Here is a 23,643-nt window from a genome sequence, read left to right on the forward strand (position 1 = left end):
CATTTAATTAATAAATTTATAATTAATATTTATCAATAATATACTAAATAAGTAACTAGTAGTAAGTATGTAATACACTATATTTTTAAATATTGATTATAAGTATAGTGATTTTGACCCCCGTCGGAGATGTACCGTATTATCCTTCAATGATCGCCCATGATTCCTCCCTTCACCCTCCATGCAGCAACCGAGTCCAATTGAGTCGCCGTCTCCTTCACCCTTTCGACCCATCAGTCAAGTCCTTGACAGGGGCTGGGTGTCGCCTGGACATTCGTGTAAGCCTGTGGGGTGTCACACTAGGTGTGATGAGGCAACTCGAGCCAACAGTGAGGAGGCATTAAAGAAATCCCACTTTGTTCTGTATCCGTACCAGGGCCTTGAGTCGCAAAACGGCCTGGTGTCTCAGTGTCTTGCCGCCCGCTCTCATTGCCCCTCCCACCCCAACCAACAAGACTGGGATGTCTGTGTGCTGTCCTGTCTGCTTCGCGACAGGCTCCTTGTAGTTATGGCTGCCCGAGCGCAGAAATGTGCCATGAAATGCTGCATGAAGGATTCATAAGTTGCTAGTTTGTCGTTGGCTGCAAAGCCCTTCCCTGTCGCGCCATCGTATGTGTCATGTTGAGTTGACAGATAGAGCTGCAAATCACTATTCGTAAAGGGATCCTCTTTTCGATTTCCGTTCATTCTGCTCACGTCAAATATGAACTCGAAACAGTATCATGGATGTAAAATCACCTGCCTCTGACGTTTTTCTTTACTCAAACCCTAGCAGGCGACGGGGCTTTCGCAGTCGAATGGCGACAGCCGGGGCGAGTGAGACTGCTTTGCCCGTAGGCAAGTTAAAGGCTCCAAGCTGGTTGGCTAAACATTCACAGCCTAATGCAAGTTGCAGTCTAGAACCATGATCCAAAATCGCAAGAGAAGTCGCTCATCAAAGTAAGACAGACTCGCCGCTTTCTTGAGAGCTGATCGCTGTAAACTTGATGATTTTTCTAAATGGTGCTCGATTCGACGCTGTGACCCTTCTCAATGAGGCCATATTCGGGTCATAGAGTCATGAGCGACGACTTGGAGTAGCGGGGTGGGGATAAATCGGCCCAGGGTAGCCAGTCGTCGGAAATCTGGGATTCACATTGACGAGCATGGGATGCAGGATCACTTTGCACGTGGTATCGGATGTGGTATGCAGGGATGGTACCGGATAAACCGATAAGATAGACCTGTTTGTCCGAAAATCGGAATAACATCCACCAGCCACAGTGGGGCGTGTAGACACGAGGCTGAAGGTGTCGGCGAACCAGTCGCGCTGGGGGAAACCATTGGAGGTCCAAGCTTTCAATTATTCCAAGTGCAGGTGCTGCAGAGGCAACTGAAAATTGTCTGGCCAAGGACGCCTTCCTTCAATTCTTGACCACATTCTTCCCTCTACGATTCAGTGACCCCATATTCACATCGATTCTTTATTTTGGGCGCGGCAGTTCCTTCTTCACCACGATTTTGAGCCTAGTCGAGTCCCCTCAGCGGATCGCAACGCGCCTACCCGAGACGAGCCACTGACGAAGGCGACAGTTTCACCACGCGCGGCGCCTTCGACTCTAAGCAGCTTCAAGATGAGCACCTCAATGCGTGATTTCGTCGATGGCGAGGCCGAGCTCGATGACGAGGATGAGGAGTCTCTGGATGAGGATGCCGACCCTAGGTCTGCGCGCAGAAGGAACGCGGCCCCTGAGGACTCCTCCGAAGAGGAAGAGGATGATGAAGATGAGGAAGAAGCGCGCAAAGTAGGCGCTTGACTTCCAAATTTCCTTGATGACTGACTAATCTTTTTCCTTAGATTCGCGAAGGATTCATCGTCGACGAAGATGAGGAAGAGGAAGAAGGCGAGGACGAAGATGCCCACGAGCGAAAGCGGAAGCGAGAGCATCGTGACAGGGAAGAAGAAGAGCAGCTAGATGAGGATGACTTGGAACTCATCGGTGAACAAATTGAACGCAGAGCACCAACACAGGTATGATGCTCACCACGACTTTTTGCTGCAAACTGTGCTAACGTGTATGCAGCCTAAGTTCAAGCGTCTCAAACGGGGACATCGAGACGAGGATGATCGTGGCCCCGAGCGACGCGGCCTGGAAGACATGTTCTCCGATGACGATGAGGAAGCCAACGATCAAAGACCATACGGCCGATCAAACTACCGCCCCCAAGCCGACGAATTCGAAGACTTCATTGAAGAGGACTATCCGGAAGATGAGGACGAACGAGCGCGCCAGCAAGAAGATGCCGAAGTCGCCCGTCCCCGCGACAGAGGGGTCGGCGGTGTCGTTGACACCGCCGGCCTCGACAAAGACGCCCTGGAGGATATGGAGGCCATCTTTGGTAACGGAGAGGACTACGGCTGGGCTCTTATATTGGAAGATGAAGAAGAAGACCGCGAGCGTGACGAACAGGTTATTGAACTCAAGGACGTTTTTGAGCCTTCGCAGTTGAAGGAGAAGCTCTTGACCGACGAGGACAATCAGATTCGATTCACAGACGAGCCCGAAAGATTCCAGTTGGACCGAAAGCCCTTCAAGCACTTGCAAATTAGCGCCGAGCAGTTCAAGGAAGAGGCTCGATGGATTGCGGGTTTGATGTGGCCCAAAAAGCTGCTCCAGTCCGAACTACACGGACCTTTCACCAAGGCGATTGGGAAGGTGCTCGAGTTCTTTGTGGTTGACGACGTTGAGGTTCCCTACGTCTTTCAGCATCGCAAGGATTACCTGATCCACGCCAAGAAGACCAAGAACCCCGACCATCGCGACGATCCCGACGCCCCTGAATGGATCATCACCGCAGACAAGCTTCTTACTCAGGACGACTTGTGGCGGATTCTGGAGCTCGATATCAAGTTCCGCTCACTGATCGAAAAGCGGAACGCTCTCGAAAAGACGCTCGAGAGCCTGAAATCTGCTGCTGGCATCAAGGACAATGTGCTCGAGGATATGATTCCCCAAGCTGCGACCATGGAAGAATTGCAAGATCTTCAGGACTACCTTCACTTCCAGTACACCACCGAGCTCAAGGACCTGTCTTTCATGAACGGCAACGGCAACCAGATGAAGCGCCCAGGCTCCAAGTCAAATCTTGTTGATAGAGTCAGGAGGAGCAAAGCTGTCGGCTTTGTCCGTGCCTACGGTATCACTCCGGATCGATTCGCCCAAAACACTCTTCGCGAGGGCAACAAGGTTTGGGCCGACGATGACAGCCAACTTCCGGACGACCTCGCCGATTCCCTTACGGATGAAGAATTCCAGACCGGCGATACTGTCATGTACGCAGCTCGCCAAATGTATGCAGAGGAATTGTTTGTCAACCCTCGCATGCGGAAGCACTTCAGAGTCAACTTTTACCAGATGGGCGAGATCAGCTGTCGCCGGACAGAAAAGGGTTTGAAGAAGATTGACGAGTCACACCCGTTCTACGAGGTCAAGTACCTCATCAACCAGACAATAGCCGACGTTGCTCGCCAGCCAGATCTTTACCTCAAGATGATGAAGGCTGAGGAAGAGGGCCTCATCGAGGTCAAGCTAACATTGGAGAACGACGAGGGCTTCAAGCGTTCATTGCGCCAGGAGTTCATTTCAGACAACTACAGTGAGCTTGCCGATCGATGGAACGACGAACGACAGAAAGTGCTCGATCTCATTGTTCCCCGTCTTTCGAAGATCATTGCCAAGGGCGTCAAGGAGTCGCTTCGGACTGCGTGCCAAGAAGAAGTTCTCAAAGCCTGCCGCGAAGAATACTCAAAGAGACTTGATCAGGCACCATACAAGCCCAAGGGTATGATTCTTGGCACACTGCCCCGCATCATCACTCTGTCCAACGGAATGGCAGATCCAGCTCGCGATCCCACAATCTGGGCCTCCGTTGAGGAAGATGGCCGTGTCATTGAGCAGGGCAAATTGGGCAATCTAGCTCGTGATGAGCGAGCTCGCGAAGACTTCGTTGAGATCGTCAACAGACGCCGCCCTGATGCTATCGGTATAAGCGGATGGTCTGCAGATACCCAGAAGCTTGTGAGAGACTTGGAAAGTTTGATCAGCGAGAAGGGCTTGATGGGGCCCGAGTTCGACGACCCTGAACTTGGAGAGTACCGCACTGAGCCACTCGAAGTCATCGTGGTCAATGATGAAGTAGCTCGTCTCTACAAGGACAGCCCCCGGGCAGTCGCCGAGCACCCTACTCTCAGTTCCCTTACAAGATATTGCATCGCTCTGGCGCATTACATGCAGAATCCCCTCAAAGAGTATGCGGCTCTTGGCAAAGACATTGCATCGCTAGCTTTTCATCCGTGTCAAAATCTGCTACCCCATGAAAAGCTACTCAAGCACCTTGAGTCAGCAATGGTCGACATGGTTAACCTGTGTGGTGTCAACATCAACGAGGCTGTGGGCGATTCATACACAGCAAACCTTTTGCCTTATGTCGCCGGTCTTGGTCCCCGAAAGGCTACAAGCGTCATCAAAGCCATCAACGCAAACGGAGGGGCTGTCGGCAGTAGAGATGAGCTGGTTGGCGATCCCGACAGTGGAAAGTTGCCAGTTGTGGGCCCGAGAGTTTGGAACAACTGCGCCAGTTTCCTTTTCATCGACTACGATGCGACCAATCCCACCTCGGATCCCCTCGACAACACCCGTGTTCATCCAGAGGACTACGAGCTAGGTCGCAAGATGGCAGCTGACGCTCTTGAACTTGATGAAGAGGATGTCAAGGCGGAGACGGATCACAATGGTCCTGGTGCCATTGTCAGGAAACTTTTCAAGGAAGACGAACAGGAGAAGGTTAATGAACTTATCCTTGAAGAGTATGCTGAGCAACTCGAGCGCAATTACAGCCAGAGGAAGCGCGCTACGCTCGAGACGATTCGGGCTGAGCTTCAAGCTCCGTACGAAGAGTTGCGCAGAAATTTCTCAGGCCTCGGCCCGAACGAGATTTTCACCATGTTCACTGGTGAAACCAAGGACACTCTCGCTCAGGGCATGATCATCCCTGTAAATATCCGAGTAGTGAAAGACGACTTCGCCATAGTCAAGCTTGACTGCGGTATTGAGGGCCGCATCGAGTCGCATGATGGTCCTGATGGTGTTCGGGTCAGAGGTCTTCTGACGAACGGGCAGACGGTGCAAGCCAAGGTTCTTGAGGTGAACTACAAGGACTTTTTGGCCAAGCTTTCTGCAAGAGAAGCCGAAGTCAAGCGCCCCTACAAGCGCCAGCTGTACCACGGTCATGGGCAGTGGGATGAGAGACTGGAGGCAGCCGACAAGGAAGAACTTCGCGAGAAGGATAAAACCACGGGACGCACCCAAAGGGTCATCAAGCACCCGCTTTTCAAGCCATTCAACGGATTGGAAGCCGAACAATGGCTTGGTACCCAAGCTGCCGGAGAGGTCATCATCCGACCCTCCTCAAAGGGTAACGATCATCTGGCTATCACCTGGAAGGTCGCCGATGGTGTTTTCCAACATGTCGATGTGCTTGAGCTCCAAAAAGAAACGGAATTCTCCGTCGGCAAGCTTCTTAGGGTGGGCGGCAAGTTCACCTACAAGGATCTGGATGAGCTGATCCACGAACACATTGAGGCTATGTCTCGAAAGGTGGATGAGATGATGCAACATGAGAAGTTTGAAAAGCGGTCCAAGACAGATCTCGGTATGTGCTCCTGTAATTTACCATCAAGTGAACGACAGCTAACCATACAATGCAGAGAAATGGCTCACTACTTACATCGATGCCAACCCAAATCGATCTGCCTACGCCTTCTGCATTGATCCCAAGCACCCTGGCTACTTCTGGCTGTGCTTCAAGGCGAGTCGTGGATCACGGGTTAACTCATGGCCTGTCCGTGTCATTCCCGGCGGCTTCGAGTTGCTTAAGCAGGCCTACCCTGACATGAGAGCGCTTTGCAACGGCTTTAAGATCCGTTACCAGACCGAAATCACCAAGATGCAGAAGGGCGGCGGTAGATAGAGTCTTCCCGCCCCTGGCACAGGAACTTCCGCCCACGAAACGCAAGACTATGTCACGGGCAGGTTGTCGCCTGGAAGCTACTATTGAGAACGGGATGACAAGAACGGACGACACTTGATAATGATGAAGAAGCAAAAAGACACTATCTCAGAAATGCGGCCGGGGAGACAGGCCGCGCCACAGTGAAGGAGTGCGTGGAAATATTTTATTTGGGAACTCCTTGGTTCCCTGGAATCAGTTGAGGGGGTTTTCACGGAAGCGAACGGTACCACGCATTATCATCATTCATGTAGATTAGTAAAAAAGGCCCTCGAAGGTCAAAAAGCCAGTAGACAAAAATTGGAATTTCTCAACGACCTCAGTGAGCACTTAGCCCAACCATGATGTTTTCTCTTGCCAACAGACTGCCAAACATTGATTGAGGTCTATGTTAAAGGTTGAGTCTCGATGTCTTTCAACAAAGAGTGATTTAACAGCCAGACAGCCTGGTTTTGAATGTCGCTAACTCTAAGTGAATGCTTCGATAATATACCGATATTGACAAAAGGAAAGAGCATGGCAGGATTTAGTGTCTTGGTCTCTTTGTACCGACTTGCATGCACTTCAATATACATTGAATATTGTTGTAACATCCACCACATCAACATCCGTCTAAAAGGCAAGGCATGCAGTCATCTACAGAGTCAGGGCGGCAAGAACACCCATGGCCATCAGCAAGAAGCTGGCACTCACCTTCACGGTGGCATTGACAATGATGGCCGGCTTGGTAGGGCAGCTGGCGTCGGAGCAGCTAGTCGTCGACGCACCTGGGGCCGTTCCTGGGGGCTTGGACGCAGTAAGAGTGGTAGGCTTGGTCATTGGGATGGTAATGTTCAAGCTGGGGGGAGGCCTGTGGATAGCACCGTTGCCCTTACTGTTCCCGGAAATGTTACCACCGGGAGCGCTGGGCTTGAGGGGAACGCCGGAGGACGAGACCATGAAGAGGTTCTTGGTACGCCGGGGGCGGAGTTGGGGCCCGACGGGACTGAGGGGACGACCTTGGTCACGATAGGTACGGCGGTGCCAGCGGAAGAAACTGACGTAGTGATGATTTTGGTGGTGACGCTGCCGACGGGGCAGTCTGTGGCGGAGTGCGGGCACTTGGTGATCGTGTAGGCGATGGTGAAGGTAGTGGTCGAGACGCCTGGGCTAGGACCAATTTCAGGCTTTTCGTTGCCCTTGAGCGGCATGGTGGGCTTGGGAGCAAGGAGGGACGAGACGGGGCAAACTGTGGTGTAGAGGGTGATGGGAGAAGTCGTCGAAGCCGCCTGGGTCTGCTCGCTGCTGACGCCAGTCTTCGTGCTGGTGGTGTCGCTCTCGGTGCAAACATCCTCATCGATCACACTATTGAATTTGATAGAGATGGTGTCGGACGCGCTGATGGTAGTGGGCTTGGAACCGGTAGCACTTGTGGTGATGGGGCCAGTGGGAGTGACGGAGGCGGAAGCAGAAGCAGAAGCAGAAGCAGAAGCAGAAGCAGAAGCAGAAGCAGAAGCAGAAGCAGAAGCAGAAGCAGTTGTAGAGGCGCCAGAGGTAGCCTTGGAATCAGGGACGCTGATAGATGTGGCTTTTGCCGTGACTGAGCCGCTGGCGGAGGCAGAGATGGAGGCGCTCGTAGTGGTTGAGGCGGAGGTGGAGGCAGATACGGGGGTGGCAATCGAAGCAGACGATATGGTGACAGATGTCGATGTGGAATTCGAGGCAGAGTAAGAAGCAGAAGCGGACAAAGAGGTCGTCGCAGGCTTGATGCCCTCCTTGAACACACGAATGTCCTTGATCTTAAAATAGGTATCCTTGTAGGCGCCGGGGTTCGCTGCGACATACGAGGAGCGGACGGCGTGGCCGGTGGACGCGGCGCACTGGTCCTTCCAGATGTACTTATTTCCGGCGAGGACGCCACAGAAGTCAATGTTCAGGACAAGTCTCTGGTCAGAAAAGTGGCTGTTGATTTTGCACTTGTCGTTGGCGATGAGCATGGAGGGAGTTCCCCAGGAGGAGGTATCGGGCGAGTTGGAGTCGATATTCTTGGGGGCGGCAGAATGGGTCCAGGCTGGATATGATGTTAGATGTCTGTTATGAACATGTTTATAATGTTTGTAAGAGATTCGAGGGTTGCTTGCCAAAGAACTTGATGTAGTCATCTGTCCACTCAACAGCATCTGCGGGTGACTGGTTAGACAGGTATCAAAAGACGGAGGTGCTGGTTTCACTCACAGATACCACCATCAGTGGAGCCCCACGGGTCAGTAGAGGTGGCTGTGGTGGTACATCCCTGGTTGGCATATTGACCGGGAGCCTGGTGATCACAGTCGGCCGTGTCGACCTTGGAAGTCTGCCCTGTCTCACTGATGATACACTGGCCCTGCTCGGATGTAAGGTAGGTGTGAGCAGCAGGCTTGTTGATAGCCTGTCATGGATGTTTAGGAAGGCGATAATGGTGTATGATGCAGACTATATCCTCACTGCATTTTTCCAGCCCTCAAAAAAGTCAAACTCGCCCTTCTTAGGCCAGGGAGCACCGTTTGACTAACTTCGACAATGTTAGTCTATGGACATACGAGGACCATGCTCGGCTAGAGAACTTACAAGGCAGGCCAAGCACCGCAGACAGGCTTAGGAAGATGAGAAAAGCGGGCGACCATCAGAGACTTGTTGTAGATGGCTTTGCTCTCAAGTCTCACACTTGAACGACTAATACCAGGAAACTCGGTGACGTTTTGGGTATCGGGGCCCACGTAGACCTCTCCGCCGGCGTTGCTGATGAAGCCCAGCTTCTGGGCATCGGCACGGGTGCGGTAGTTGATGTAGCCCGAAGTGAGGTCGACGTCGTTATAATCGCCAGTACTGTACTTGCTCTCAAAAAAGTCAAATTTGTCGAAGAAGTTTGTGGAGTCGTATGTGTCATCGAGATCAAACTGCTTGGCGACGGAATCACCAGTCAAGGCCAGGACAGCCGTGCCGAGGGTAAGGAATGAAGGAGTCATTACGAACTATATTAATTTATTCAAAGAGAGACTTGGTGTAAGCTGTAGAGAGAATAACGAATGACTTGACGTGAAACACGTCGTTGGACCAGCAAGGCTGCTCTTGGAGTTGTTGGACGACACGGCTACTGGCGTATGTAATGCGTGAGGTAAATGGAACGGAGCTCAATCTAGGCGGATGAGGTGCCGCTTAAGATGTTCTGCCATTCCACTGTGAATGGTCGAGCATCTCTCCTTTGCCGCTGACACGCAGGCATGGCTGGTCACTTACACGGCGAGAGACACAGCGACATGGCGGGCTAGACGTCCTTGAAGGGCTAAGCGAGATTCTCATCTTGGAAACAACCTCCTTTACGGCCCGTCGAACAGACTTTTCGGTGGCCTCTTGGGTCAAGCTGGAATCGCCAATGCAGTCTGTGTGTCCCGGAACGGAAAGCAGGGCTGCAAAGAAGGTCAGCCGTCTTCTCTACGATGCCAGTTGCGTTTGCAAGTCTCCAACGATGGCTACCGGGGCCAAGCATCGTGAGGTCCGGGCATCAGCCGGAGAGGGTAACTTGACTACGCCGAATCAGGTGCGGGTAAGGGGCACAGGAAATTACAGATTGGGCAAAGATTGACAGTGATTGGGGGGGCCCCGCGATGGCTGCCACCGGGGCGTCGAGCGATGTGGTAGTCTTTCGACTTACATGGGCCGACGGGCTTACTCAAAGAGGGTGTTGGTCGGCAATTATTTGAACCAGATACCAGCCGCGAGGTGCGAGGTGCGGCTGGATTGGGTGGCTTTTGCGGCTAATTGGGCTACCACCGACTCCCCTCGACTCGATGCAGCCGCTCTATCGATTCCTATGCAATGTGGTGGAATAGGCTGCAGGAGCACGAACACATATAATCCGGGAATAAAAACAAGGGTCCTCTCATTTTTAAAGTACCGTGAATTATGCTCAGAAGAGCAGACTGCGAATATTGTGCGGTTCCTGCTTGTGATAGATCCTTTTGGGGGGGTATTTGCGGCCCATCCCGTCAAAGTCCGTGTGACAAGCGACAGTATTCCGTTTCCCACACCGGACCAGGCTTCAGGAGAAGATGAACATGCCAGTCTCGATTGCGATGCTATTCTCGGATATGGCTGAAGATGAGAAGACGCGGTGCGCAAGTATGGCAAATGCTTGGCAGGGTCTCAGCGCTCAAGAGTAGGAACACAGGAGACAGGGTGATCATGGGATAAAGACGGAGGGTCTATTAGGGTGATAGGTATCCATGATGAACTCGCAGATGTTTGCGGGGCCACTCTTTGTATCTTGGGCTATACCAAATTTGAGAAAGACACCGAGATAGTAAGCAGTTTTAAGCCGTTGGTGGTGAATCCGGCGACGACAGCCGAAACTCCGCATCGTGACAAGGTTCCTCAAATGCAATAGACGTCAACATGCGGCATAGCGTAGGCAGATATGCATGAAATGGATCTTTTGTAAGCTGCCGAGGACCCGTTGCGAGAAGGTGGTCGACAACGTGAGCAATTGGAACGTGGAATATCGGTCTCCCTATAGTTTAGAATTCTCTAACCTGGTTCACCTTTTCGTCGTGACTCATGAGAAGTGTGATGCCCCTGCTCTAGGTAGCGCCGAACCATCGTGGCGGAAGTGGAACCAAGACGAGGCACAAGGGCGAACAAACAAAATAGACTCAACGCCTGAATAGGAGTAGTGTCGAACAGAACATTGACGCCGCGCTACCCAAAACCTGCCAATGGCACCGTGCTTGCTGCTCGGCCGAGAATTGCGGGAACTGTGATGGGGGAGAAGACCATGCTTGAGAGAAATTGAATTGCCAGCATATACGTGGCTTTGTATTTGTTCTGCAGAGGACGCTGGACGGCGTGGAGGTTGCCAAAATCAGACCAGTCCGTGATTATCTTTGCCGTGTCGGTTCTATCTTCCCACTGGACTCGGTACAGGTTGACTCATTTTATATACTCCCCCTGACTCACTGCTGATCGGAAAGGGTGTGGAGGCGGATGGAAAGCCTGCTTGACGGAGAACAATCTCGTCCCACGGACATAGTCCTATGACTAGTACATTAGGTCTTCTGCTACCGTCGGAGCCTTTCCATCTGCCCTCGAAGTCTTGTAGTCTAGCATTGCATAAGTTTTTGATGTTGCAAGGGATCGTGTTGAAAAAAGAGAAGGATAGAAACAATTCCGAATGTCAGACGAAGTTGAGAAGATATATTTAACGCGGTGTTTGTCGGCACTGCACCACTGGCTCTGGGACAAGCCCTTAACCTCAAGGTGCTCCGCTGGCCCCGCGTGCGTCATCAAGTAAGAAGGAAGGCGCCGGAGGAAAGAGAGACCACTTACACTGAAAGTTATATTGTACGCATGGGTATCTTTTTTCTTCTTCTTCTTTTGGATTGGATTGGATTGGAGAGATCCTATGCAGAATCATGTTTCGGGTCTGAACTTGCCGCGCTTCTCCTTCATTGCATCGACCTTTCTCTTGTCCTCGTCAAACCTCTTCAGCATAGCAGCCTGTTCCGCCTTGCGACGCTCGCGTAGCTGGAAACGGTAGAAGTCCGTGGTCTCATCCTTCTTCTTCGAGGCCCTATCAATCATCTTCTGTCGGGCCTCCTCGGCCTCGTTCTTGTTTGCCGGTGCGACGCGGCCACCACGGACAACAGTAACGAAGCCGTCCTCGTCTGGCTCGTTGCGCAGCCTCTTGGCCATCTCTGCAGCTTCCTTCTCCTTGCGATTGAACACGTTGAAGAACGCATGTACCGATTTTTGCGTCGCCGCCTTGTCACAGCGCGATAGCTGGATGTGCGCAGATACCCATTCTGAGCCGAGCTCTGGCTCATCTTCGGAGACACCCTGTCCCCAGACGGGAAACTTTGTCGTCTTGTTCGCTTTCTTTATGGCCTTTAGCACGAGCTCGACGCTCTTCTCGTCGGCGAAGAGAACAATGGCGCTGCTACCGCTTTTCCGTAGCCTCCTCGTCCATGTTTCGGGAAGTCGGGCAACTTCTTCTTCCTTGGCCCTCTCCTCGGCCTCCTGTTCGCCGCGCTTGCGTTTCTTGCCTAGACCCATGATCCTCGCGGCGTTGACTGGGTCGACAGCTGCAGCATTCTTCCGGTCATCCTCGAAAGCAATGCTCTCGAAACGACCGGGACCGACAAGGGCGGAGAAAACTTGGCGGAAATGAGCTTCGGTGCTGTCCACAGGGACATTCTTGAGGAAGAGACTTCGATCATCGATCTCGGTCGGTATCTTGGGCGCATTTCGTCGAACACGGATCTCGTGAAGAGCAGTAATGGGGTATGAGGGGAGGGCTGGGAGCTTCACTGGGAAAACTATGAAGCCATCTCCTTGGGACTCGGCAGTTGACATGTTGTTGGGAATTTGGCTCAACGCGAAGATATGTTGTCGTCCTGTGGAAATGAAACTTAGCAGCCAGAATTCTCGTCGGATCGAAGCCAACCCGAAAAAAAAAGTTAAGGTGGGTCTTGGATCGTTATCAATCTCTGCTATTGGTTTGTGCACAGTACCTAGCCCGTGTTCCATTCCGCACTCCACCACTATTATCATCGGTGAGGATCCGTTACACCGAGCTACAACGAATTCTAGGTCAGGTGAGCGGGTTGTCCAACTTGACGGCCCTGGAGCATGATTGCGTTCTTTCTTGATCGCTGCCTACTTTGTAATGGAGATTGAATCTGTTTAGGAATTGAGCTGAATTTGAAATGAGACCGACCAGGCGGAAGTCATCTAGCAAAAGGCGGGTTCATCGATTGGAGTACCGTCAAATCTCAATGGCTATCCTTCCCATACCACGACTCACGCAACTCAGCATTGACTCGAGTCTATCGTCGGCGGACAGAGCTGTGCCCCTGTGATCAACCCGACCGTTCTTGAGCACAACCTTGCAAGTTCCACAATTGCCGACTTCACAGCTACTCTCCACATCTCCCCCGACCTCTCGCTTGAGTACCTCCAGCAGCGTCTCCTCCTCGCCAACCTTCAAGACCTTGCCGTCTCGGTTGAGAACCTCTGCTTCGAACGGGTCCCCGGATGTGTCGGCAGCAAAGGCTTCGTAATGTATGTCGCTCTTATCAAGCCCGCATTCCTCCGCGGCTATTCTTGCGGCCTCCGTCATTCTCGTCGGTCCGCAAACGTAGACATGGCTGTTCCACTTGAGCGTTCTCAAAATTTCGCCAATGTCCATCTGCTTGCCTTTAGAACGATCGTATAGTAGAACACTTCTGCCAAGAGCATCCAAGCGAGAACGAAACGGTACATCGTCGGCCGAGCGGACAGCGTAGTGCATCTCAAAACTGTAGTGGACTTGGTGGTAAGCCTCAGCAAGGGCCAGAAAGGCGGTTATGCCGATACCGCCTACGATAAAGACGTGGTTGCTTGAAGCAATGGCAACTTTAACGTCGGCAGTCATCCGCCCAACCTGAAGTATGTCACCGATGGCTGTGGAGTTGTGGAGGTAGATGGACCCCCCACGGCCTGTGTCCTCGAGAGCAACGCCGACCTCGAACTTATTGCGGTCCCCGGAAACGATGGAATAAGACCGCAGGAGACCGTTCGGTAGCTTAAGCTTTGCGTGGGATCCTTTGTCGAGATATTCCGGGTTCTCGATTGGGTTGACGGCCTTGAGGATAAACGACGCGACTCTTGAGGTTTGTTTTGTCTTTCCAATGATTCTAAAGTCTCTCCACCGGTCCCCCTTTTCCCTCTTGCCTTGAGCCTCGGCCTTGGCCACTCGTCGCTGGAATGCTCCACGGCTTTCTTTGCCCATATCTTCAATTGCCGCAAGTTCCTTATTCATGGCCATGTCATTTTGGTTCCTGTGCAGGTACTCCTGGATCCTCTCAATGGTCCACTTGGGCCATTTGCGCTCAATGAGCCTGATTTCGTCGCCAGCCTTGACTGTTCCCACTTTCAGAACACGATAATACCAGCCAGTTCTACTAGACTTGAACGTCGTGGGCGCAAAGTTCTTCAACTGGAAGCGGTGGTTAAGCTTGTAGCATGGTTGTCGTGGCAAACTGACTTGGAGCACGACGTTATCACCAACAGCGATGACATCGCCGATGCATACGTTGCGCTCGTTCATGTGTCTGGTGACAAAATTTTCGCCGAAAGCTCCCGGTTTGAATCTGTCTGCTGCGATTGGATATTCTTCCTTCCAACCAGAATAGTGAGAAGAGCAATCTAAACCAACTTTCAGAATTGCTTCATAATGGCAGAACGCCTGAACAATCATCGCGATGTACCTACAGCCATGGATCGCCTTATCCGGTCCGCCATGAAAGGTTGGATCATGCTCATCCGCCTCGAGCCCGAGATGCGAAACATGAATGGGGCCATGCCTCAAATCCTTGTCGATTCCGGACGTGACCTCTAGTCCGGGCATCTTCTTCATCACGCTGGTGCGAACCTCCAACAGAGTGTCGCTGGTGAAGGGTGACCAGAGGTCAATTTCTTTGTCCAGACTCATAGTCGGCGGGTTTCTTAGTAAATGAGTGCTGAATTGTGTGTTTGTTGTGGAGAAGGGCAAAAGGATGCAAGAAGGGAAGTCGCAAACCACAATTGAAGATTCTACCTGACGGCCTAGTCTTGTTTCGCATGCTGTTGCCCATATGCTGCCCGCAACCGTGCAGAAACTCAATCCGCACAGTAACATGCAGCGCGCTTCTTGTACAGCATCGAACAGTATAAGAGTACCGGCAAACCTTTTTTTGACTTCCATGGACTAGAACTCTATGACAACAGAATCACTGGCATCTAACTTGAGACAGTATACTTAAGGTAATTTGCGTGTCCGATGTATGGAGAAAAGCTCTCGCAAGAGGCTCGTAGATCCCATGGTGCAATGAAGACTAAGCTGGGATCCAATGGCCAAGGAATGTGGTCATGTTTGACACTTCGAAGCCACCAAACTGTTGATCTATTCGAGGATGACATAACGATGCTTATCACATCTTGCACGATGGCAATCGAACCAAACAGAGCGGGTGACAGCACCAACAGTTGTAAGCACTAAGGTGGCCGGATGCCGGGGTTCGCCGGACAAAGTCCCGGTATGGATCACCCACCCACAGCTTCGGGCCCAGGATGCGCGGGGGGGCGAGGTGTCACACGGGGTTCTGAAGACATAGGTCAAGGCACCTTAGATTTCGACCTCCTGCAAATACAAGGCTGTCGGTCAGCTAGATATCCAGAAAAGGGCTGGCCGCTAAACGAGTCAGACTCGAAATTCTAAGCGCGAAAAGCGGCGTTCGAGTGAGTTAATCGGGGTCAGTGAGCAGTCATGAAGGAAGAACACGAGAGTATCGGGGAGATTTGCTTTAAGTTGCCGAATATATACATGTCTCAGTGAAGTAATCAAGACGACGTGGAATACGTATACATGATTGCCCAGGATAAGTTCACTAGTCCTGAAAACTTTGGCACTCCAAACTTCCAGGATCATATGCACCTCGTAGACTTCCTTCCCCAACTGACTTTAGGATCGAGTTGGCTATTGAAAGAGAAGACTTCGATCCGCCCGGTCCGATTGCCTTTCTTGGTCTGTTAGTTTTGGGCTAGGTAGCAATCATTCGAAGACGATAGAAAGGCCTTGAGATGACGAGTGATGATGTTTTGTGAGGCTGTGGTAGAACTCAGGCAGCTACCGAGTTGCTTTGATCATATAGCATCGCGTCACGCGTCACTCTTCAAGTCTCCAGTCGAGGGAACGAGCATGCACCAGGAATTGGCGTAGTTGAGCCCAAGCCAGCACTAGATTCTCGGGCATCAACTGACACCTGATGTCACGCCACACACGGCTTTCTAGGTCTGCTGGATTCTGCACTTCTTTGCGCAGGGAAGCATCGCAAAGAGTGCACAAGACACCCGTCAGTGGAACGTGGCTGGCCCAGTGGAAACCGGCGGCAGACGCTCCGATGGGAGACTTGGCTGGAATATTCGTGAAGGCATCACTTGATGACGCCCGTCGGTGGGACAATGTCCGGCGAATGGGGCATTGCCACATACTTTGTTCGAGCCGACGTCAGTCGGACAAGTGTTCCCGCTGCTGGTAGGTCAGCCATGCTGATGCTCTCGAGGCTCGGGCATTATGAGAAGGAAACTGCGGCGAAAACTTCTGACATGCTTGCGCTAGTTCAGGATCGCCAACATAGCAAAGCTGACCTTCAAATCGAATCAGTCAAGTAACGTCAGCCTCATAATTATCGGGCCTGGCAAGCTGAAATTCCAGTTCGACGATGGCTCAGGGTTCCTTTCGGCACATGACAACGAAGAACGGGCGCAGATTGGAATTGTAGTTTGAGGCTTTTTCGGTTGGCCCAAGCTGGCCAAGTGCAGCCCTTTGCCATGGCGATGATCCTTAGAGGATCATGAGTAAGGCACGTCGCTAGAATCGCGTTGCAATCAGACATTCCACTGAAATAGAACAAAGCTGATGATGCTAAATATAAACTTTGAGTGAGGTATGTACGCAGATGACGGGCACTGTTAGACCCAAGTCACTCGAATGGCAACCTGTAAGGCAGTGACGATATTTTCAGAACGTGGAGAGAAAAAAGTTTGGCCTACGCGGTGTTGGCATGGGGAAACAAAGCCGCAGAGCCGCATGGACATGATCCGAAAATTCATTTTCGATGAAAGGAGCTCATCTCAGCCAATGTGATTATGCATGGCACTGTAGAAGAGGAAGTCTAGACGAGAGTCAGCTGCTGGGCCCAACCTCGAGAGGAGGAGGAGCTTGCTTACCTTCGGACGGGTCAACTTGAGAGAGATTGAGGCTCTGCGACTAGGGTGCAATGTTTGTGGCTGTCCTTGACTCCTTGCAGAGGTGCAGGGGTCGCGAGTGATCCACACTCCTCCAAGGGAGTACCAAGTATCCGTAATTACCTCTCTTTTTCGCTGCGCAGCCTGATATCGCAGAGCCGCATGTGGAGCTAAGTGGAAAGCAGAGGCCTGCGGGGCAAGACGGGCAATAGACGGGCAACAGACGGGAGTATTCCTGCATTCCCGATGCTGATCAAATGACCGGCCAGGTCAGTAAACTAGGGAACCCCTGTAGTCTTTTTCGTACAGCTCGTCGTTGTTCGTTGCTGAGCCGTCCACTTGCTTCACAAACCACCAAGCAGGCTCTCTGTTGTACTGCTTATTCGAGAGACACAGGCTCTTTTATTACCCCGCTGGACCAGGCTGCATTGGCCGGTGGATCTCGCTCAAATTATTTACCTTAGCTCCATTACAGGCCCAGTGATGTCTTGGACAGATATAGTGTTCAATATGAAGGAAGGCTTTGTTCAGAGCTCTGTTCTGGACCGGAGGGACTCTCAAGCTGAGGCTCAAATGATCTACTGGATCCGGGCGTGTCTGAGATTTTGAGACTCTGCTCATTTACATTCACCTTATAATGAGCTACAGTCGTCCCTCTGGCTGGAAAGTTCAACCTGCATAACAAGTGGCCGCCTCAACAATCAGTTGCCTGAAGGTAGTTGTGACTTGACCACCCCTCCCTCGAGCTACCTACATCCTTCCCAGGTTGCCTTGCCAATGTCCAGCATTTGATCCTTCACCCTATTACAACAACATCTCAACCGAATGTTCGAGAGGCGGGTCTATGGCAGCCGTCGACTTTGCAAGGATGCAAAGGCTGCCTATCGAGATTATGACATATATCGCAAATTCTCTGAATTTACACGACATTTTCAACTTGAGCCTCGCCTGCAGACAGTTCAGGTACCTCGTGGACAATGATGACATTTGCCGGGCCGCCTTGGAGGTGAGCATCATTCTACGACAACAAATGTAATCATTTGAGTGCCGCGCTGACTTGGTGGCTTAGACTCACGCGTCATACTCAGCTGAGCTCCAAGCTGCCCGCTCCTCCAAGCAATATGCTCGCTGTTTGCGGCAACTGGTCAAGCTTCGGAACGCCATCGCCACTGCCACGCCATACACTACAGCTCTTGTCGCTCACGCAGTAGACTTCATCTACTGCCATGGCACGCTTTGTTATACGGAAGGTTACGAGGTACTGCGCCTCCTCGACTTGCACGCCTCGTCAGACTTGGAGGTCACTATCGATACTCGAAAGTTGCTCCAATCTGTTCCGGGGGCGAATCTCGCCAGCAGCAAATACAAGTTCCGTCCGATACACTTCGCCCACGGTGTTTTGTCTTGTCTTTACACCCCACGCAGTACCCCACGCAGTGCTGAGGGCCAAAATCGCCTTGTCGTTATCGACGTGGAGCAGAGGAAGCTTCTAACAGCCCATCGTCTCGAGTCAACCTCCAAGCTATTTGTGCGTAACAACCAAGAATATCTCTTCTATGGCACTCACTCGGTGACTGGGGATGACGGCTTCAAACGATGGATTCTACGGCGATTTGATACACGGACCAAGCAATGGATTCCTGGCCACTTGGATCTCGAAGACCTAGCTGGGTCAGATATCGGGTCTACCGTTTGTTTCGAGATTATTGACGAATTCTTTTATGGCTTATCTAGCCTGGCCAGTTTTGAAGTATACGAGAACGATTCCATGTCGTACTATTACGGGTTTCGAATACCAGTCGGCAGTACCCACCCTAGAGACATGCAGCTGGCATCGAAACATTCCATGTTGAGACGAGATCACAAAGACGGGCCGATAGATGATCGATGGAGTACTTTGCAGCTCGCAAAGGACTTGGTCACTGGAAATATCATGGTGTCAGAATGCCGAAGGGAATGGCTCGTCGACGAACCTTCTAGCGTGAGAACAGCCTACCGAACGGAGGTCGTATTTGCGGCCCATCCCGAGGATCCTGGCGACGGTTCGGACACCGAAGCTGACACCAACCAAACCGAACTTATTTCAACCCCGCGGTGCTCTCCTACTAAGCTAGTCCCTTTGAAGAAGCAAGAGGACACAACCCACGTTCACAGGGGTGATGACGGCTCAACATCGCCGACTATAACCCTGAGTCAATGTTTTATACGTTCATATAATCAGTCTTGCGAAACATTCATCGACTTGGTAAACGACCCTGTCGCTGCCGAATCCATGTCGCGAAGACCGCAAATACGTTCAATTTCTCGTTTCCCCCGAAGCGGAACCGGCCGGATTCCGAATGAGTCACCCGCTGACAGTTCTGCTCAGGTCCCCTACCAGACCCACGTGCCCAACGAGATCTCATGGTGGCTACCGGAAGTCGACGTGAGCCGACGGAATATGCACCTTGACGCATTGGATAGCATACTCTGCCCCAAAGGTCAGAGTACGTACAGTAATATCTCGGGGATCATGGACGAGCGCTCTATGGTATACGCCATGGGACAAAGGGGATCTCAGACCAGACGGCCTTTGGTCTTCATCAGTTTTGACCCTTCCATTAAGCTCGCTGGACTCACCCGGTGGCCTGGCGGCCCAAAACGACCGCTATGCAACCACACAACCACACAAGGCGACGATGCTGGACCTCAGGGGCCATATCCCACACCGCAGTCTCTGGTGTCTGCACCTGGTTCAAGAAACACTTCTTTCAGTGAGGGGTCCATTCCTGACCCGTCACAATCATCTGCCAGCATGCACACAGACTTCGACAAACCAGATGCGCCAACCTGGATAAGAAGAGCCTCGGCCGCCTATCTGCAGACCATCTGCGCTCTTGGACAACCAGTTGGTTTCAACTTCGCATTTTGCAAGGATGACTCGGCCCCATGCCGATGTTGCTGATGACAGCCTGTCGCTAGCTGCATTGTAGAGTGTCTTTCAAAAGCTCTAGACGTCTCACTAGATCTCATTTGGTGCCTTTATGACAGGGCGACCAAGACGACGATCCCGTGGCGAGATACAAACCAACGGGCTTTACTCATTTTTCAAGACGGGAAAAGGCATGGATCGGACGGCTTCGGCCGATGACAACTCCTCCTTCTGTCGCTAGTCACTGCAGGCAGCCAGCTCAACCTTCACAGTCGCGTCGGCCCGGACTCCTTGCTTTTGTTATTGGACAGGGGGATGTCGGTTGCCTTATTTTCTGCCAAAGTTCCTTGCTCACCCCCGCTTGGAGGGCAGAATTGGTTCGCACGATGGGGAAATTTGGCTGGCTCTAGCTCTAGAGTTGCCTATCCTACCCCAGTTTACGTACAAGAAGGGGTTCTCGCCATAAGCGAGCGAGCCAGACCCCCGTTCTAAAATCCATCTTCATTACTCCGTATCTTACAATTGTGTCATATTGACGAGCGATACACAGGTGACAAACCGACCCTTGGCGTGTATGATGAAAGTAAGAGCTGATCTCCGGTTGGACAATACTACCACGGGAGGAGCTGATATTCCCTCGAGTCTTACATGATGAATGCCTTCCCTCCCTCCACGAAAGCTTTTCCCTCGAGAAACTGACAGCTAGCCTGCCTGCCTGCCTGCCTCTCAGTCTTTGCTCACTGCTTGCCAATACAAAGCCGCAGTTGTCAATGGTCAGATTGAGAGCAGGTTTCGTCAATGACAGCCTGGTCGACTCGCCCCGGTTGTCCCACGTCGAACATGCACCTGGGCAAAGCAGGGCGCAAGGTGGTGGATAGAATCGAGCTGCATGCCCAAGCCGGCGTAATGACCAACTGACGACGCGATGGTACCTCGGAAAGTCAGGGGTTCGGGGCCTGGGAAGAGGAGGTCACGCACGCCGCCTACAGATACGGATACACAAGTACAATTCCACCAGACCTAAAGAATCTCCTGCCTGTTTCCGTATCTACCCCGTATTATCTTTGCACTATGCCAATTCCAATACAGCTCATCGAGAAATTACATGACAGAGAGCGCACCCCGGGCGGCTGGACTGCTTAAATTGAAACACAGCTGTTTGTTCTGGTACCAACCATGAAGCTATATGCAGGCTGGGTGAACATGTCAGTCAAAACTAAAGAAGGGGGGTAAGGAGAGAGCCTCATTCTCCCCTCTTAGTGCTTCCGATACGAGACACATAACAGCATACAAAACAGCAAAAAGTGAATCGACTAGCGGGATATCTCTCGTGGAATCACGCAATTCTTGCAGTACGCCGATGTTCGCAGGATCATGGAAGTTTTTGTGATTTGACAACACAACAATTCCAGAATCGTAAGAGCCGTAGTAGGTATGGATCAGAAGGTTCGGCATTGCTATGCCGTCGCCGACGCCGGTCTTTCTACACCGAAAACCTCAGAAAAAGTGAGGCGACGGACTCGTGTAACAGGGGCGCTCCCCAAAGTAAAAGCAAAGCGACTTCTCTCCTAAGCCTTCTTTCCCCCCCCTTCCCCCCTCCATCCAAATTTCCCTCTCTCCCTTGCCTTCCCTTCTCGCCCAAATGTTTTCCGACTCGAAATGATGGGCAGTCCCTTCTGCGTACGCCGAAGATCCCAAATGCAAGTATTTCGCGCCTCCCTTCTCGATGCCCTAACGGTTGTTCATTAACGTGCCTCTGCGGCACAGTGTATTTGGGTAAAAATCACAGGTGCCGATCTTAATTGGTGGGGTGTGAGTCTTTATTAGCCTCTCAATTCAACTTCACGTAGTTTCCTGCGCAAACAAAGTCAGCCTTTGTTCTAGTTTCATATGGGCCGGTGAAGAATTCTTACCTGGGAATTGCCCAGTCTTTCCGTTCAGTCTACCTTGCCACCATTCATTCTCATTCTTTGTCCTGCTGATGATCTCAATTACGTCGCCAGTCCTGAAGCTCAAGTCACCCTCTGCTTGCGCAGCGTAGTCATACAAGGCAGTGACATGCTCGGCCGCAGGCACTCCGCTGAGTCGGCTGGGCTTGGGCTTGGGCGGAGGGGGCTTTGATTTTGCTGCTGCGATGGCGGCGAGTCCACCACCAGCAGTTCCGTTTGTGGGCGGAGGAGAGTATGGAGGTGGCGGATTCGAGTCGGCGGTTTCTCCTTGTTTGGTGTAACCGCCGTACTTTGTGGGCGCTGCTGAGGTTGTTGCTACAGAGGCTGAAGAGGAAGAAGGTCCAGCGGTAAGCAGGTGTTGAGGCTTGCCCTCGATCGCGGGACGGCCACCGTATTTAACCGGGCGTCTCTGACCGGTTGTCTTGAATTTCACAATGGATAACTTTTCCGCCTGCTCTTGGATATCACCTCGCTTCTTGTGGAATGCTTCGAGCACGTCTAGTGTTAGATCGAAGTAGCCGATGTCGCAGTGTTGCATCTTCTCGTGCAGCGTGTAGAAGATGTTGAGCTGCATGTAGTAGAAAGACTGGAAGAGAGGCTGGATGAATTGTTGTTCGAGGGCGAAGAGGCGTGGCAGTTCCTCCTTGAGGAGATCGTTGAAGTAGTTGAACTCCTGGGTCGCCTGCTCCACGTCGTTCTCTGCCTTCCACAGAGCCTTTTCATCCTTGGCATTCCGGTCCTTCTTGTCTTGCAGCTTCTTGAGAGTTTGTCGGTGCCGGTCGTAATCGAGCTTCTTGTGTTCGCGCTTCGCTGCTGACTTGCGAATGACCTTGACGACATCGAGGAGTTCGTTGGCTGGGCGAATAACCCTACTTTCTATCATCTCCAACTCTGGCGCAAGAGTCTCCTGAAGATCCTTGACGACGGCCTCATACTCCTCGCAGGCACGGATGCCCTCGGGGTTGCCTTGAACCTCTAAACTGTCGGGATCCGACATGCGACCGGATATGGGTTTGTAGATCTCGGTCATGGCCTTGCTGAATTCGATCTGATGGCTGAGCATGCCGTTGATGGCGTCGAAGTATTTTTTGGATTCATCGTGCAATCGCTTCGTTTCGGTTTCCAGCTCCTGAAATCTGCGCTCGGAATCGATGTAAACGGCATCCTTTGTGTGCTCGCCAATGTTGAAGCGCGACTTGAATTGCTGGGGCGCCTGTTCGTCGTGGAAAAAGGAGATCAACAGTCAGCCAAATTTTGTGTTCCGTCTTCACGTCACAGCGCGAAAGGTACTGGAAGACCCCTCATTAAGTGGACACACGTACCCGGATGACGCTTTTCTGAAAGCCCCGGAAGCTCATGGCGGGGTGAATTTGTGATGGTGATATGTCGGATTAAAGATTTGAAAAGTCGTGCCAATGAAGGGCAGAGAAGGTGGTGTCGTGGGCTAAAGTTATGACGAGTGTCTTCGATGCTTGAGGGTATTCGATGTCCAGCCTTATGAGGTGTGGGCTCTCGCAACCTGATTGTCGCTGGTGACGACGTAGGCGTGGCTGTGTCAGTCAGCTTCTGCGCAATGTCGCTTGGCTGTGGCGCATAAGGTGCCGAAGGACAAGAGCTAAGGCGCTACTATGCAGAAGCTAAGGTACCTAAAGTAGGTCCCTGGCGGGGTCAGCGGCAAGAACGGAGCACGTTCAGGTGAATGGCAGGTGTTTTGCCGTGGTGACGCTACGGTTTGTGGGTGTGGAGGGATTTCAGAAAAGGATCAGGCGGAAAGAAGGAGATGGGCTTGAAGATATTCAGAGTATCGGTTTGGGAGATTGAACAACGCAAAAGGAGGAAAGGCAAGTGGATGGAACACAATTGCTCGGTCGCGGCGAAAGCGGTGGAAGAGTAGGGCGACTCCGAGAGCCCGTCTCTCCAAAGATCCTCGTCCCCAGTCCGCCGCGTTCAGCAATG

The 23,643-nt window shown here is 51.9% G+C and overlaps 5 protein-coding genes across 5 annotated transcripts; 2 read left to right on the top strand and 3 right to left on the bottom strand.

Annotated features, from left to right (window-relative positions):
* Nucleotides 1-1,613: 1,613 nt before the first annotated feature.
* On the top strand, nt 1,614-6,009 carry CORC01_10700 (SH2 domain-containing protein; the record flags this gene model as incomplete). Its single annotated transcript, XM_022622327.1, has 4 exons — nt 1,614-1,784; nt 1,838-2,011; nt 2,064-5,691; nt 5,747-6,009. 4 exons carry the CDS (start codon nt 1,614-1,616, stop codon nt 6,007-6,009), a joined length of 4,236 nt encoding a protein of 1,411 aa, XP_022471172.1.
* A 675-nt stretch (nt 6,010-6,684) lies between these two features.
* CORC01_10701 (beta-1,3-endoglucanase) lies at nt 6,685-9,032 on the bottom strand (the record flags this gene model as incomplete). The annotated part of the gene is made up of 5 exons (XM_022622328.1): nt 6,685-7,033; nt 7,090-8,098; nt 8,263-8,455; nt 8,512-8,574; nt 8,658-9,032. The coding sequence occupies 5 exons, from the start codon at nt 9,030-9,032 to the stop codon at nt 6,685-6,687; spliced, it is 1,989 nt and encodes a 662-aa protein (XP_022471173.1).
* A 2,440-nt stretch (nt 9,033-11,472) lies between these two features.
* On the bottom strand, nt 11,473-14,533 carry CORC01_10702 (MOSC domain-containing protein; the record flags this gene model as incomplete). Its single annotated transcript, XM_022622329.1, has 3 exons — nt 11,473-12,455; nt 12,856-14,153; nt 14,310-14,533. The coding sequence occupies 3 exons, from the start codon at nt 14,531-14,533 to the stop codon at nt 11,473-11,475; spliced, it is 2,505 nt and encodes an 834-aa protein (XP_022471174.1).
* A 3,162-nt stretch (nt 14,534-17,695) lies between these two features.
* On the top strand, nt 17,696-19,771 carry CORC01_10703 (F-box domain-containing protein; the record flags this gene model as incomplete). Its single annotated transcript, XM_022622330.1, has 2 exons — nt 17,696-17,833; nt 17,897-19,771. 2 exons carry the CDS (start codon nt 17,696-17,698, stop codon nt 19,769-19,771), a joined length of 2,013 nt encoding a protein of 670 aa, XP_022471175.1.
* Nucleotides 19,772-21,569: 1,798 nt separating this feature from the next.
* Nucleotides 21,570-23,045, bottom strand: CORC01_10704 (BAR domain-containing protein; the record flags this gene model as incomplete). Its single annotated transcript, XM_022622331.1, has 3 exons — nt 21,570-21,592; nt 21,652-22,900; nt 23,010-23,045. 3 exons carry the CDS (start codon nt 23,043-23,045, stop codon nt 21,570-21,572), a joined length of 1,308 nt encoding a protein of 435 aa, XP_022471176.1.
* Between the last annotated feature and the right edge of the window lie 598 nt (nt 23,046-23,643).

Source organism: Colletotrichum orchidophilum (assembly GCF_001831195.1).
Source record: "Colletotrichum orchidophilum strain IMI 309357 chromosome Unknown Scaffold_108.1, whole genome shotgun sequence".
NCBI lineage: Eukaryota > Fungi > Ascomycota > Sordariomycetes > Glomerellales > Glomerellaceae > Colletotrichum > Colletotrichum orchidophilum.